The following is a 15,790-nucleotide window of genomic DNA, read 5'->3' as shown; positions in this document are numbered from 1 at the left end:
AATGGAAGGCAGGTCAGATCCAGCACTTTTATTACAAACAAGCCTTTAAAGAAACACAAACAGAATGTACTTTTATGATTTGAAATATTTGTATATCGCCTCAGCAAAAATAATTTGCCTCCCCCCCCATATATTCAGTACTTAATTCAAAAAATGTTTTTTTAGATGCATGACTTTCTCATGATACATATCCTTCCAAAATACATTTTACTTTTGCTATTAAGGTCAGTAGTGAATCGTTTAGGAACATGTAAAGGTTTATTCCATGCTGAAAAAAGAAAAGAAACATTTCAGCTGTAGAGTCTTCTTCAGGTGTCCGTTCCCGTTTCTTTTCTTCTCCTTTGCGGCCTACGCGTGTTGACGCACTACCTACTTGAGCTACTGCAGAGTTTTCTTACATATTACTTACCACCATTTGCTTTGACTTGGAAAAACTATGCAGTATCTTTTGAAAACAGCCCTTTCTTGTTTGTCTATTTCTGCCAGCCACGTGTTACTGGCAGTCCTCAAATGTGTCAACTACCGCGAGGAAGGCCTTCCACACTCCAGGCCTGCTTGTGCACACAGCCCCGCCTCCTCTTCTCCTTTGACTGATCTCTCGGTTCGTGTTCACGATGCAGGTCCAGTGCGGACCCCCGCCCTTCATCACACACCACTTGGAGTGGTCCACCATGATGCTGAAAGGCCTGGCCTCTGGCAGCTGCATAGTCTTCACGTTGTACACCTTGTGCGCCACAGAGCAATTCGACGGCAGAGGCTGATGAAGCTTCCCCCAGCTTTCGGCAAAGAAGTCGTCTCCTAAATAGTTAACCAGCAAACCTGAGTAGAGATCTGAAACGGAACAGAGTCACAGGTTCCCTGTAAGAATCTGTCCCAGACACACTTTCTACCCAACCAAAAACAGGAAGTGCACTTGCTACCAAAACGTCAAACTGGAACCGAGAACAAGTGAATGTGTATTTCTTCCCCCCCTCTCTGAATGCTGTACCGTATTGGTTGCTACCCAGAACGTTCTTTTTTAAATCAGCACCACCAATATACAGTAGATCAAGTGTGAAGTGTGACATATTGCTTTTGAAGGGCAGTGTTTGAAACTTACTGGATTGTTCCTTTTCTACACAAACCTTTTTTTAAATGTATTTAAATGACAACCATTTCCAATAACCTTTAAAGTAACAGCAGAATGAGATCCTTGGATCAATTAATCAATTTCTTTTCAAAACTAGTTGAGATTAATGGAACAAACTGCACATGTTATTTAAGTCCTGGTTCCTTTCAAGAAACAGCAGGATGAGATCCTTGAATTAACTACTAAGAAATTAGCTAAATGGGCCAAATGTAACCTCTCGTGTTCTTAGGTATTAAATGGTATCTAAAGAAGCTACACAAGTTATATTTTTATCCTTTCTTATGTTTAAATCAACATACCAAGAGAAAAACATGATTTAAATTGTTGTATAAATAAAAGATTGAAATATTCTATTAATCAATTTGTTCAAGAATTGGGCTTTACAGAATGTTAATAAAGCACCTACAAACTACCTCAGACACACATCCTAAACCTAAATTACTACTGAGTATAAATTGATGCTTTACTAACATCCCATAAAATCTCTTTTGAAAGAAAGCAATGCTATGAAACCTTAAATCTAAAGTGTAACCGCAGAAACATGTAGGAAAGTTCAGTTGCCAGCTGGCAGATTGAGAAAGTTTCACCAAAACAAAGTATGCTTTTTTTATATAAATACATCTTCAATTGGGAAAGGCTTTGAGTAAAAATAAACTGGATATTGTTCCACAAAATCTTTGTGAGAAAGTGGGTCTTGCTGGCTAGAAACAGCCAACATACAATAGAGTTAGACTTTGTAAAAATTAAATAAATTCAGATTCTGAGAGGCTCAATAAGTGCTTGTTCAGAGTAAATCAGACATCGTTGTCCAAGTTTCAGCAGTGATACATAATTCACTGAATACCAACACCAACAGGGTTGGACACTTTGGGATATCCAAGCGATCTCAAATGCGTCCGATAACTGCAACCTCTATGACCAGCTGGGCACCAGTGCTCTTGTACTGTTGTCAGTGAAAGAAAAACCATTAGTACAACTTATGCCAACTCTGACACTTAGCATCACTGTGGGGCTGTTAAGCACATATTTTGAAGAAATAAGTACATTTCGTCATCTCTTCCAAGCTGGTACAGGTCTGGAACTGTGATAATTAATTTGTGATTTTAAAATGTAGAGGCATGCAAAAAATTAACTATTGATTCCAAATATCTAAAATGAGAAAAATAGCTGATGTGACATTTTCACTTCCCAGGAACAAACTGCAATAATGAAGCACAGAGATTGTTTATGGATCATGGCAACTGTGTTGTTCAATACTGTTTCTGTATCTTGAATTGGAGAATAGTTTCTAAAGAAGCGATCAGTTGGGAAACAAACGTGATCCATAGACTTTACTGATTTTTTTTCTGCAGACTCTAGCTCTGCCTTGAGTGGTGCTCACCGTCATTAAATCTAGAGCATTTTGCAAAGCTGGTGAAAGTTTACCCTGCTAAAGATGTCAGGGGCAGCTGCTTAAACCAAGGCTCTTTCCTGGGATAGCATGTTCTCTGAGCCACACACTGAAGGTCTCTGTGGAAGGTTTGGGGGACGTGATAGTCAAACGAGTATACATGGATATACTGGAGTTGCACAGCTGTAGAGACAAGAATGAAAAATAACCAAGAGTAAGCATGGCATTTTCATACATCCAGGTCAAATGCCCCCTTTCTTTTTCCATTAGTCTGGAGAGTTTCCTTTATTTATTTTCACTTGTTAAACTATCCTCCAAGTTCTAAAATGTTGACATACATTTTCAGCAGCCACAATACACATCATTTAGATTTAATTAGAAAGTCTAAGGCTATTTTGGTATTTATTTTCATCTGTATACACAATGAGGTGTAAGTCTATTAGTGTCCACCTATTCTCAGGGTTATATTAAGTTTGCATATGAAATTGAACCACCAACAGAAAATAACAGAATAGACTGGTTTTTGCCCACAGGTAAATTTAGAATAGGAAAAGAAAAGGTGCTCCAAACCAGAACAAGAACTGCAAATAACCAATACTTGAATCTTAAAATCTGGAAAAATTGTACCAAAGGCTTTCAGAAAGTGATAGACAGCTGTGATGTCAATGCCATGGACATACTAAAGCTCAGCAATCAAACTTGTTCGAGAAAAGGTTCACACAGCTGTATGTACATGTGAACGCCTACCTATGTCCTTGAAGGTGCTGTATGTGTAAGTCCCGCAGAAGAAGGTCTGTGCATTTTCATGCCCACTGGAGGGCAAGAATGATGTAGAATGATTTTTCACATCTGGAAGTTCTGGGGTGCTGTGAACCAGCCACACTCCTGTCTGTCTAACATCACAATCCCTGAAAAAGGTCACACAAGATATATTCAAATCTCTTATCGTTTTTGATCCGTCTGGTTTTTCAGTTTCAATGTTTTTAAAGGACAAGTCTGCTCTTTTTGAACAGAGTCCATTATCAAGCCTGCTTCCAGCTGACGAAGTCAATTAATCAATTAAGTTCAAGAATCAAACAAGAACTGTATAATTGATCAAACTAAACAAAAAATCTTCTATTTGGGCTAGTTTTCAGTTCTCTTAATCTGACTTTTGGCTTTTTTGTCCAACCGAATTAAACTGAACATACTTCATGGCCAAAAGTCAGATTAAGAGAATTGAAAACCATAGTCCAAAATAGGACTATTCTTAATCCTATTAATTCTTTTCATTTCTCTTCAACTGACAATTGGCCATGAAGTATGTACATCTATCTCTTAATCTCAACAATTTAATTTACTGTATTCATTTAGAAATGGGCTACTGTAAATTCAATTCAATAGAGCCCACAACAAGCATCTTTAGTTTTGTTTTACCCAGCAGATGAATTTTTTATTATAAACATCAGTATTATATTGACTTACAGAAGTGTTTTTAAACTCGGTGATTTTCACCAGGAGAAAAAGCTTTGAAGGCAACAGATTTGTTCTTAGCTTATGTGATGCCTCAGTCAAAGAAATGTAAATGGGGAAAAAAAATAATGAACAAAAACAAGATGGAAATATATACTTTAAAGCTTTATGATTCAAGTTTTAAAACCAGAAAACACAAAGCTGGTGTTGGTATTCTAAAGACACAGTATATACTTCGGACGTGCCATCATGTCTTGACCATACACAGTAAATCCTAAAATAAATGTTTTCTACTGAATCAATGATTTGGACAACATCTGCAGAATCACACGTGTAAATGTTCTACCCTGAAATAGTGTAAATGTTAAAATATTTTATTTTAGATATATATAAAATGAACAATTCACATCCTGCATATGTAGCAAACATTGCACTTGGCTTTAATCATAGGAATAAGCAAGCAAACCCAGCAAGTATTACAGATACAATTCTATTGTTTGTTGTGCTGTCTATGATGTTTTTTCCCCCCATTTTCTGTGTCCTTCTGTCTTGTACATTATAAAATGTTACTTACCTTAAAGTTTGTATTTGTATTGCACAAAAGGCTTTTGAATTATAAGAGAAACCTGTGAAAATAAACAAATCGAAAAGACAATGTATATCCTGACCTCACTTTCTGGGAGATGACACAAATAATAAATAAAGGTTTCTTACCTTTTTATGAATGTAGGACAAAAAAGGCTGCAAAGTCTGCCCCACTGCACTCTTGGAGTCATTCACCAATTTCTTCCCATATACCCAGCCATTGGTATGGTCATCCATGTAGAGGTATCGCAGACCTCTTCCTTCATCGTGGTCTGGCAGCTTATACAGAATAAACCTGTATGATTCCAAAAACACATAAAAGAGCATCACATCCTGTGTACTGCTCTAGAACTGTGACACTGTACAATGTGTCCTGGGTGTTGGACAGTGTTAACTGTTGAGATCACTAGAAAATAAAAAGGGCACTTAAACAATACTAGTGTCTGTTGCCAGTCTGTGGGTGCACTGGTGCTTCTGGGACATGAACAGAACCTGTGGCAAGAGAAGAAGGGTCAAGCAGCCTTGATCATTTCTAGGTGATGTAGTGGCCTACAAAGCGAAAATAGCTCTTGTTTTTAGGGGTTGCCCATGTTTGACATGAGCATTGTGGCAAAACTGGAAAAATCTTATGCGATTAGAGCTCATTTTCTGCATTTTAAACCAGCAGAGCTCTGTAGAACTGAACTGCAGCAGTTGACAAAGAGTCAACAGTTGACTAAAAGAAGCGAGGCAAGGCAAGCATCTCACAAACATTACTCTCCTCAAGAATACATTCTGGTGAATCGTTTCAAAACGAACTATTGAAAGGAAAGAAAGACTTAAAATCCAATAGTTATTCCATTTCTAAATTTGTCACAAGGGTGCTCACCAGCACCGCCAATGCAGACTTCTCTGAAGTCTTCATCGGAATGGACTCCGCTGGAGGGAATTACCCCCAGTTGCTCGCGGAATGGTGACGTTCCACATTCTAACGTATCAAGGCGGAGAGAAGTTGCCATGGAGAATAAAATATTCACGTATTGGTACAATTGAACTTTTTTTAAGTTTTAGAACTCATAATATTGTAACTCATACGGCCACCATTGGTTGTGAGAGCCGGCTTACCAGCGCGGTGACGTCCCCGCCCTTCCCTGTGAATAGCAGGGACCGCAGCCGCCGGGCTGATGGGAGATTTCCCTTTAGTTCAGCTGGCTGGGTCCCTGTCGAGTGCAACGGAGGCCCAGGTTCGAGTCCCCAATGGTGGGGGTTTGACCTGAGGCGGCAGAGGAGAGGGCGCATACCCACGTGATCCCCGGAGCGTTACAATTTTTTTGAAAAAACAAACTTCATTAGGCTACTTTAGATTTAAACTGTATGTATTCTACGTACAAAGTTTTGACATAAAGCTTTTATTTCGTCACCCCCATTTCAACTGATGTATATTTATTCATTTACCAGCTTTGTATTCTGTACACAGAACATTTAATGGTGCTCGTATTTTATAGTACAAGCTTTGAGGTATAGCCAAGTTTACCTTATTTAGTTGAATGAAAGCATTACGTTCCTCATACTGTCATTTTGTACTGGGACAGACAGTATGAAATGTATTTAATAGTACACAGCTTGGAATAAGCAGCAATATTGCCAGTGATTCCTTAGTTTACTTCGCCTGTTATGAATCGAGGTTAAGTTTACAACATGAATGAACACAGTATCACTACATTTGTACAGGGATTGACGAGATAAAATTCAATTTAATCAAACTGCAAGCAGACAACGAAATTTAACAGCCGACTTGGATTTCGACCCTCCTGAGCCGTGTGACAAAACAGTGACGTCACGCGAGGGTGTTTTTTACCTTTTTGTACTAGTGCGCCCTTTAATACTGGCGCACTTGAAGTCCACACTTGCGCTACATTACAGAAGTGCGGATTTGTAGAAATGGCTTAGGGCGCAGGTCAAGAATTGGGACATGGCTTTTATCTCTGAAGCACCCAGAGATTTGGGGAAGGACATTAAACCGTTGTGGCTAAGCAAATAATTAGATTAATTGGGTAGGTAAGAGCCGAGTTGGAATTGAAGATTCATTTAACTGGTGAGTAATTGAATACTGGAGTCACACCTGAAGAAGGCTCCATGGCCAAAACTTTTTTTCAGCATGGAATAAACCTATTACTTGTTCCTTTGCAGCCTACGCATGCTGACGCAGCTACCCACCTGAACTATCAATGTAACATTACTTTTTCACAACAACTTTATTATCAGAGAACAGATTATTTGATCAGAAATAGTTCCAGTTTGCTGTTTGATTGTTGTACTGTCTTTTAATTGTTTGAATCTTAATTTATGCATTTGTACACTTACCTTTTAAGTTGCTTTAAAAATAATGAGGTAGTGAACATCCCACCTACCTTGACAGGTAACAAACTCTTTGTTTTGTTTTTCTCACATTAAAATGTAGGAGAAAAATGTTTGACACTTCCAAATTTTGTTTAACCTGTTATTAACATTGACACATTTAGCCAATTTCCGCCTGAAATTTCTTCCTCCTTAAACATTTGTTATATCTCTGCAGCAGAACATAGCAGGAGCCTGGTTCAGGTCTTAAATTGAAGGTAACCCCCTTGGCTTTGAGGGTGAACAGTCAAATTTCTTATATTTCTCAATGTGTCCACTCAGCAGACAGACATATGAAAAAAAAACAAAAAAACAGCAGGTGACCATGTTTTTTTGGTCTTCAGAGGTCAGATTTTTTAACTATATGCATGTCAAGAGCCTTGTTCTAGGTGACTACTAGCTTGGATACAAATCTGGGAAAAATTGATCAATTAGAAAAAATTCTACATCATGTTTTGTGAAGACTGAACCTGGAATGAAATTTCACGCCTATAATAAAAAATCCTAAAAATATTGAAAATAAGAATAATAACCATTGCAATTGCTATAAAAACTATTAGACACTGCTAGAGAGCCTTTATCTGCTGTTATGCAATGAAAAAAACCTCAGAGTTGCCTTCTGGTGTGAAAAAAAGGAGCACTGATAAAAAACTGATTGATTACCCCTTCTGAGTCAATGATTGACAGCTAAAAGGCAGGCGGAATGCAGCTCGAGGCTTCTAGAGGAAGTCTTACCCCCTAAGAGCTCTGAATGGCTGAAAATACAATGAATGAAAGCGGTTTTTACTAATCAGATCGCCTTATTTCTACCGGTCGTTCTTCAAACATTTACTATGAAGTCAATAACGTTCAAGTCTGGGTTATTTTGGATATATATCATGCTTCAGAATAAGGTAAAAACATGGGATATATATATATATATTTGCTGGTTTTTACTTTTGCGGTTTTGTTGGTAAAAATGTATAATATTGACATGCTGTGCTGGCCGGGTGTTTTTATTGGGATTCTGCTAGTTCATTAATTTATTGGTTTATTGCATAATAGTGTCATATCTGTGGAAACAAACATTATGGTATTGTTGTGATGATATTGGAGAATACGTTCATGTGAGAATTTGTGGAGCGGTTTAAAAGAAACGTGTCATCTGGGGGGACAGTGACCACGATCCGGGCAAACAGGTTTTATCAATTTTTTTATTGATATCACATTACGTTATAAATTATAGAGCTTAACGTTCTGTATGCATCATATGAATATGTTTAGATATTTGTTCTATTTATAGAACACTGCATTAATAATTATTGAACTTAATTTTCTATGTGTGCTTCATAAGAAAGAAACTGACCGAAATAACATCATATGTAAACTGACACATTGATGTACTGTACACATGTATGCATAGCCCGTGGGGTGTGATTAATGGGCATTTCGACATAAATTTCTAGTTACGTAAGGGTTTCTAAAACTGACCTAGGACCTCAAGCACTTAACTACCACTATGTACCACTAAGTTGCCTTTTCTCACAAAAACTCTGAAATGGACAATGCGACTTAATTCTAATTGCGTCTTGTATCTAATGAGCTCTTTGAACCTCTTCAGTTGGAGTTTGGATACACAGTACAGAAACTACCATTGTTAAGTCAGTTAATGATTTTCCAGTGGCTTCTGGATCACTTGATGTGCTTTTTATTCAACTAAAATGCTGCTGGTGTCAATCACAGTCCCACACTGGATCACATGGAAACTTATCTTGGGATATCTGGCACACCCCTTCCTTGGTTTAGCTCTTATTTATCAATACCACCACCAGAAACAAATTGATAAATCCTAGTTAAAAGTGATGTTATTGCACTAACCCGAGGTATTACATAGAGATTAGTACTGGAAACGTAACTATTTAATATTTATACACTGGCTCTTGGGCAACGTTTTTACCATTGTGGTTTTGGGTTTCACTGCTATCCTGCTGACAGATTAATTTGAAAATCAAATTCGATTACTACTATTCTGGTTTCTGTACTTTACAGGAGTCTGTCTGAAATTAAGACATAGATACAACAGAACATTTCTGAAAGCAAACCGTGACAAGACTGATATTAGCTCAACAACTGAAAAATTAATGCTATAACATTGATATGTGCCATTCGTTTTTTGTGTATTATGTGTACTACTATAAGGAGCTTTGAGGGTTATTTAAAAACACTCAAAAATTAACATTATACTATTATTATTGTCCTTCAATGCATAGTCATGAGAATTGTGAAGAGAGAAAATCTCGCAATACTGCACTCACCACTCTGGGCAAGTTGTCAAATTTGCCAAGCATGAACTGCGACTAATAGCACCAATGATCATAAGAGACGCTGACACATCGAGGCCACTCTGCGTGGCCTCTATGAACTGGGCTGTTAAATCTACACTAGAGCTAATGCTGAATTAAAACAATTCGAATTCCTTAATGCCATATCCTCTTCATTAAAGTCCAGGCACTACTGTTTTGTAAATCCTTTAGTCACTTCAAAATTGATACCCAAAATATAAACAAATAATTGTTCCACATAGACATGGAATACTTGTTTATTCTGAAATATAACTGTTCTATCTACATACACTTCACACTTTAAACTATAAATCCCACCATTTTCTAACTGCTTTTTCCCAATACAGGGTTGCAGGGGAGCTGCAGCTTATCCTGGCATGCAGTGAGCGCAAGGTGGTATACACGCTGGAGGGGACACCAGTCTATCACAGGACACACACAGATAGACACACACAACCTCACACCAAGGCCAATTGTCCCAGAAGCCAATTAAACTACCAGCGTGTCTTTGGACTGTGGGGGGAAACCCACGCAAACATGGGGAGAGCATACAAACTCCACGCAGACAGCACCTCAGGTCTGGAATTGAACCCAGGGCCCCAGTGCTACATGGCAGAAGCGCTATCCACTCCACACCCATGCTGGCCCTTTATATAGATTTTAATTTTCTTTTGATTGTGTTCCAGAGTACTTATTCTCAGTAGTCATAAAGGTAAGACAATGCAAACTGAAAAATTATTTTATTTATTTAAATGTAGCACAAAAGGGACAACAGTGAACACTGATCCACCCCTCTTCATATTATACTCACTGGATATATATGGCATACAGTATATATGGGGAAACAGCTAAGTCCTGTCAGCTGCAAGTGGGCAGGGATGTTTTTGGTAACATTTGGTAGAAAACAGACCTTTTGCTCTTTGAGTAAGCAAAACATGCAGCTATCTGGAACCCGATTCTGTGATTTTTTAAAGGAGCATATTTGTGATTTTTAAAGTGGGCCTTAGTTTCTGATCATTAATATTCATGTTTTGTTTAGGTAAGATGACGGTGCTGTGTTGAGAGAGGTTAATGTTACAAATGACTGCCAGAATTACTTCAGTATACAAACTGCCAAGAACTGAAAAACGCAAGAGAGGTTACAGACACAAGTGGGCTGCTCAAGTGACCGTATTCATTAGGTTGCTAGTAGCTAGTAGTTTACTGACGAATCATGTGAAACTGTCTCTTGTACTGTAGGAATCCCAGGAACAGGTTTATCTCTAGAACAAATCTGACAGCTTGTCCCAGAGACAGTTCGCCCTCTCAATGCATGACATCATCCTGGCGCCCAAAAGCTGACACCAAACAAATAGCAGGTTTAAGTGAAATTGAGTCAGAAGTCCCTACCTTCTGGCCTCCTTCTGGGTCCAGCGAATGCACACACGCTACATACTCCTGCATGGCCTGTTCTTTGCTCATGTCCCCAAGCTGCTTCCAGGCCTGCCTGCAGCATCACAGCACAATGTGTAACCCATCAGCAGCCTTACAGAGCCCAGCTGGTAGAAACTCTTAACCGCTTTTCAGTAGGGCAAATGTTTTGTTTTCTATTTTTAATACAGTTCGGCAAGGAGACTGTGAATGCTAGAACTCAGCTTCTCGGGTATGTAATTTAGTCATAGTCTATCCCATAAGTTGACTGACAGATCTTACTTGCCTAGGATGGTATTTAGCCTTTAACAACTGAAATCCTACTTACACTCCCTGGTCTGTTGGGTTTCTTACAATATCTGTGAAAGTTCACACATTTACCTTTCTTTTTTTCTGGACAACACTGAAACCTATATTTAGTGTGGGTTTGTGGAGTCGCACAGATTTGTCTCTTGCCTTGTGTAACTTAAAATGAGTTTGTGCACAATACTTTAGCTATCGCTTACTGAAAGGAATACATATTCAACAACTGAAAAGGTATCAATGAGAAGAAGCAAACTTTAAGAATATGATTAGCTAGTCATCATGTGAACACAGGATAACAATGGCTGTTTCAAACAGCAAATCCACTGGAATTTAACTGTATTCCTATTTTAAATTCACAGGGGGAATATGCTCACTGTGTGGAAAATGATTCAATTTATTTTTTAAATGTGCTAGATATGATATATATATATATTGATATATATTTTATTACCCTGTTCATTTATGCCAACTGCTTATTTCTAAATTTTGCATATAAATAATGTATATAACTCAGTTTACGTGGCCAGTAGGTTTGTCAGTAATACAAAATGTTTGGAGAGTAGCAGAAAAGTCGTTTTGTACACTTCTATTCAACGTTTGTCAGTTAAGATGATCCCTTGGGGAACTAGAAAATATTGCTAGTGGTTTCTTCATCCAAACGTACTCAGTACTTTATAAACACGAAGGTCACCAACTACATGACAGCAGCTGATTATGCACATGCTGAGTGCACATTTTTAAGGTTTCAAACTAATTGACCTTGAGCCCGAAAACACATCAAACACGTCTTTGCTTCAGTTTATTAAAGAGTTGCCAAAGGTTTGGGGTCGCTTTACCTGTTTATACCTGGCGTACAGGTAAAGCAGCTGTTCTCTGCTCGCTGTCTGCACCAGTCCACGGAGCCGCTCAGCTGCCGCTTCAAACTCGGCTTCGAGCTCCGTCTCTTCCAGGCGATACCCCAGGTCACCAGCACCGCAACCTTCCTCCCCGAGACCCAAGTCTGAATCCGAATCTGACCCACCGAGCGGCTCTCCTGTGTCTGGCCGAGCCGGGTCGGTACCTGAACCCGTAGCAGAGTCGGGGGAAGACAATGGAGAGCGAGACGCCATATTGGAGTATGTCTATAAATATAAATGTTTTGATCGTAGTTTGAATTTCTCGAATAATCTAAATCAATCTCCAGGAAGACAAATTATATTAAAATTACTCTCTCCTGCAGACAGTATCAAGATGATGGCTAACCGTTTCAGGACTTGTTGCTCACCGCGGTCCGTTAACCGTTCGCTCCCCTAAGCGGTCCGAAGGGAAACCAAAAACACAGAGTAGATAAGTTCCTAGTCCATACAGTATATATACACAGTACAGATGGAAAAAAGAAACGCAACATTTTCTGGAATGAGAATACTATAGTTATAGCTTATGTACTTTCACAAAAAGTTGGCAATTTGTTTTAAGCCCTCTGACCAGGAATACAGCTTGTGCAGTGAGGCATTGCAACTTGCCAATCACACGAAAGTTCATTAGGTGCACTTGTTGGTGCACAGTAGAACGTTGATAGTTCATCTGGCTTGCCTGGTTTTTCAGTAGCCAATTCATTCATGTATCTAATCTAACCCTTTCTTCAGGGACGTCAGGATATCAGCGTCCACATCATAGTTGGGATGTTTGTTCCAGGCCCCAAACCCTTTGAATAAAAATATGCATTTCCCTGTTTGGTAGATTATTTAAACCTCTTATATTTTTTAAATCCAAATAGTTTCCCCTAGTTCGTGCTGCACTACTAAATCTTATGAAGTGCACTACTGTAGGTCAGTAGCTTTGAGGATTTTGAATACTTACAGTAAATCAGGTCTTGCTATAACTATGAATAGAATTATGAAGGCTAAGACTGTTTTATTTTTTTTAATGGTATAGTACACCAATAAGATATTTACAGACAACTAACAAACCATTTTGTGATTTAGTTTAAAAGTGTCTGGTCATGCATGTGGTAGTGTGCTCACCTATTTGAATAACACAACATTATACAAAAACATGAATGCGATTATTTTTATTTCAGAAACAGTAGATCAGATAGGCAAATGAGGTTCCCATCATTAGAACTCCTTTTTTGAGTTTTCATTGCAAGGAGTTTCCCCTCCATGTGAAACATGTTTGATGGTGGCAGATGGATTATTACAGGAAGGCTCTGGATAAAGCAGTCGACATCTTCGACAGCAACGATGGTTTTTTTGGCATCTTCCTGGAGTTTGGAATTACAGGGATCCCTGGAAACACAGAGTGGTTTGACATGTCACTGTTCCAGTTTCTTTATTCCATGGCAGCAGGTAAGATAGACTTTGGATACAGTTCTACCCAGAGGCATCTTAATGTCAGGTTTATTCAATAAGAAGCTATTTGATTAAAGGTGTGTGGTAATTTGGCTATTAGACAACTGTTTTTCAGTCATTTCAATCACATTCATAACTATTATTCCTGAAATCTTCTATTGGACTATTCACCCCTGATCTGTACTATTACCTGTCCCTTAACCAGTTCAATACATGAATTTCCCTAAATGCCTATTGCCTTTAATTTAAGAAGAACATTATCAAAAGCATCTTTAAAATCTAATCATATCATTTTGTACGTTCTGTGTGTTTACTGCTGTCACTTGTTTGAAGAATTTTAACAAGATGGTAAAGGAAGAATGACCTTTTCTAAAACCATATTGACTACTGCTAGGGTCTTATTTTCATATGAGCGATCCTGTTGTTTAGTTCTAAAGTGGTTTTCATAACTTTACTTGTAAAAGAAGGAAGACGTATTAGCTTATATCTTATATCTATCATATAAGTCACATTTAGTCATATTTACTATACCGAGAGATACTGTAGAAGGGAATGAGGGAGGGCACTGAAAATTGAGAAAATAGAGTACTGTTGAAGAGGACTGCCAAAGATTGATGCACTGGACAATGGACTATTTAGAAGAAGAGAGATCAGGGAAGAGTAGAGGTGCACAGTTGACCACTTGATCAGAGTGGAGTTTAGAGTTCTGCCTCACCATTCCTATGGAGGTAGCAGAGTCAATAAAACTTGACGTTTGCAGAACACCAAGGCCAATTTGTATACAAATCAGTTTGTTTTTTAAAGGATTCTAAATTTAGGATGAATTCCCCCATTCTACATAAATTCCATCCAATGTCTAATTCTGAACCACACTTGTCACTAATGTGCTACACAAAATAAAATCCAAGTCACAAACTAAATACTCACCATATGGAGTGTTCTGAGGCTTATTCCTACTGAATCTGTCCAAACTAAAAACTTTTTTTGAAAAACTATGAGCACACAAAGAAAACAATTTAGGAATATTTCTTCCACAGCTATTATACTTGAACTGTTACGTACTGTATTGATCTTGATAAATTTGTAGTCATTATTCATACAGAACATTCAGCATTGGCCACCATACAGTAGCAGTTGCTATTCTTGTTGATTGCAATTAATAGGAATGTCTTCTAGAGTGTTATTTGATGTACAAATGAGCATTCTATTCAAATAATTTCTGTAGTGCTAATATTAAAAATACAATGTCCAAATTAATAATTAAAGTTTGGGTATCTAATCCATACCTTGTGTTTTTGAGGCTTGCTGTACTCATCAGGCACTTGAAATGGTCCAAAGCTTTCACAGCTCCCACGTCCACTGGATGTTCCCTGGGCTCTTAAGTTTTCCAAAGATGGATTTGTTTCATTCTGAATTCTGACGTCTTTTGACCTATTACCCATGATCTTATGCTTTATCATGGAGCCAAACTTTTTCAAAGGATGCTTCTTGACTTTCTGGCTCACATTCACATCTTCATCCGGCTTATTAACTGCAAAGGGGATGTTGCTGTGCGAGAGAAGCCCTTCGCTCTTAGAGTTTTGGTCAGTTGCATTGGGGTCCTGTAATGTTTTGCTATGTCAATGCGCAGACCACTCTTGCTTTGGGCTGTACTGAGATTTTTGTCCTTATTAAGGCTGGGATTGTACACATACCAAGATGAGTGTCCGGGCAACTCCTGTCACAAAAAAACAAAAAGTTACAGTTCAGTGATTGTTCAGTGTAAATCAAAACAAGTAACACTTCTCTTACTGAAAAGAAGATAAGGATTATGGGGTGTGTATATGTTTTTAGCACTGACGTTAACACTGGAATAAAGGCAGACAATGAAATATAAAATAATAAACCAATGTGAATGTTTACAATTGCATGTATAGAAAATGCATCTCAGTTTTTTTTATGATGCAGACATCAGTTTGGAAATGTAGACAATACTTTGAGCAAGTCTCTCTATAGTAGCATTAACTCACCTGATTGCTCTTGTACTAATTGAATAAGAAAGTGATAAAGCTGACATCCACAGACACGTGAGTTTAGAACGTATGCTATGAACTGACAGTAGGGATATTTCTGAGATGTTACACAGTATTAGGGAAAACAAATCTGGATTTGTAGTTTTATTGTAAAAGAAAATGCACAACATAACTATCATCATATTTACAAAATAAGAGTTCCAGTTTCCAGTACTTTCTACACTAATGTCTGTTAATTAGGTACAGAACAGGTCCATCCTACTTTCATAAGAAATTTTTACAGGTTTGGAACTGTTGGTCATACCTCATCAACCACATCATGCTAAGAGGACTCCAGAAGTCGTGTTTTCATACAGTCTGGCCTCGAGGAGCTTTTCTTCCCTAAAGCCTTACACTGCTGTACTCCTTCTAGATCCTGGACTCTTTGAACCAGATAATCTCCAGGCTTCTCTCGTGTCTCAGAAGCTAACAAGGTGTCA

The 15,790-nt window shown here is 38.2% G+C and overlaps 1 protein-coding gene across 3 annotated transcripts in view; it reads right to left on the bottom strand.

Annotated features, from left to right (window-relative positions):
* The window catches only part of LOC138241224 (acyl-CoA-binding domain-containing protein 6-like), a 182,284-nt gene extending 170,171 nt beyond the window's left edge, over nt 1-12,113 (bottom strand). For 2 of the 3 annotated variants that reach the window (XR_011190409.1, XR_011190410.1), the window contains exon 1: nt 11,806-12,111. Coding sequence is in view for 1 of the 3 variants with exons in the window: in XM_069194292.1 (XP_069050393.1) it covers nt 10,629-10,739; nt 11,806-12,078 (384 nt within the window). In the remaining 2 variants the exon portion in view is untranslated. Of the gene's footprint in view, nt 1-10,183; nt 10,740-11,805 lie in introns of those variants that run through there. The other variant, XM_069194292.1, reaches the window with a different exon arrangement.
* Nucleotides 12,114-15,790: the final 3,677 nt, after the last annotated feature.

This window comes from Lepisosteus oculatus, chromosome 9 (genome assembly GCF_040954835.1).
Source record: "Lepisosteus oculatus isolate fLepOcu1 chromosome 9, fLepOcu1.hap2, whole genome shotgun sequence".
NCBI lineage: Eukaryota > Metazoa > Chordata > Actinopteri > Semionotiformes > Lepisosteidae > Lepisosteus > Lepisosteus oculatus.
Note: the sequence above shows the minus strand (reverse complement) of the source record. Positions and strands in the feature narration are given on the sequence as shown.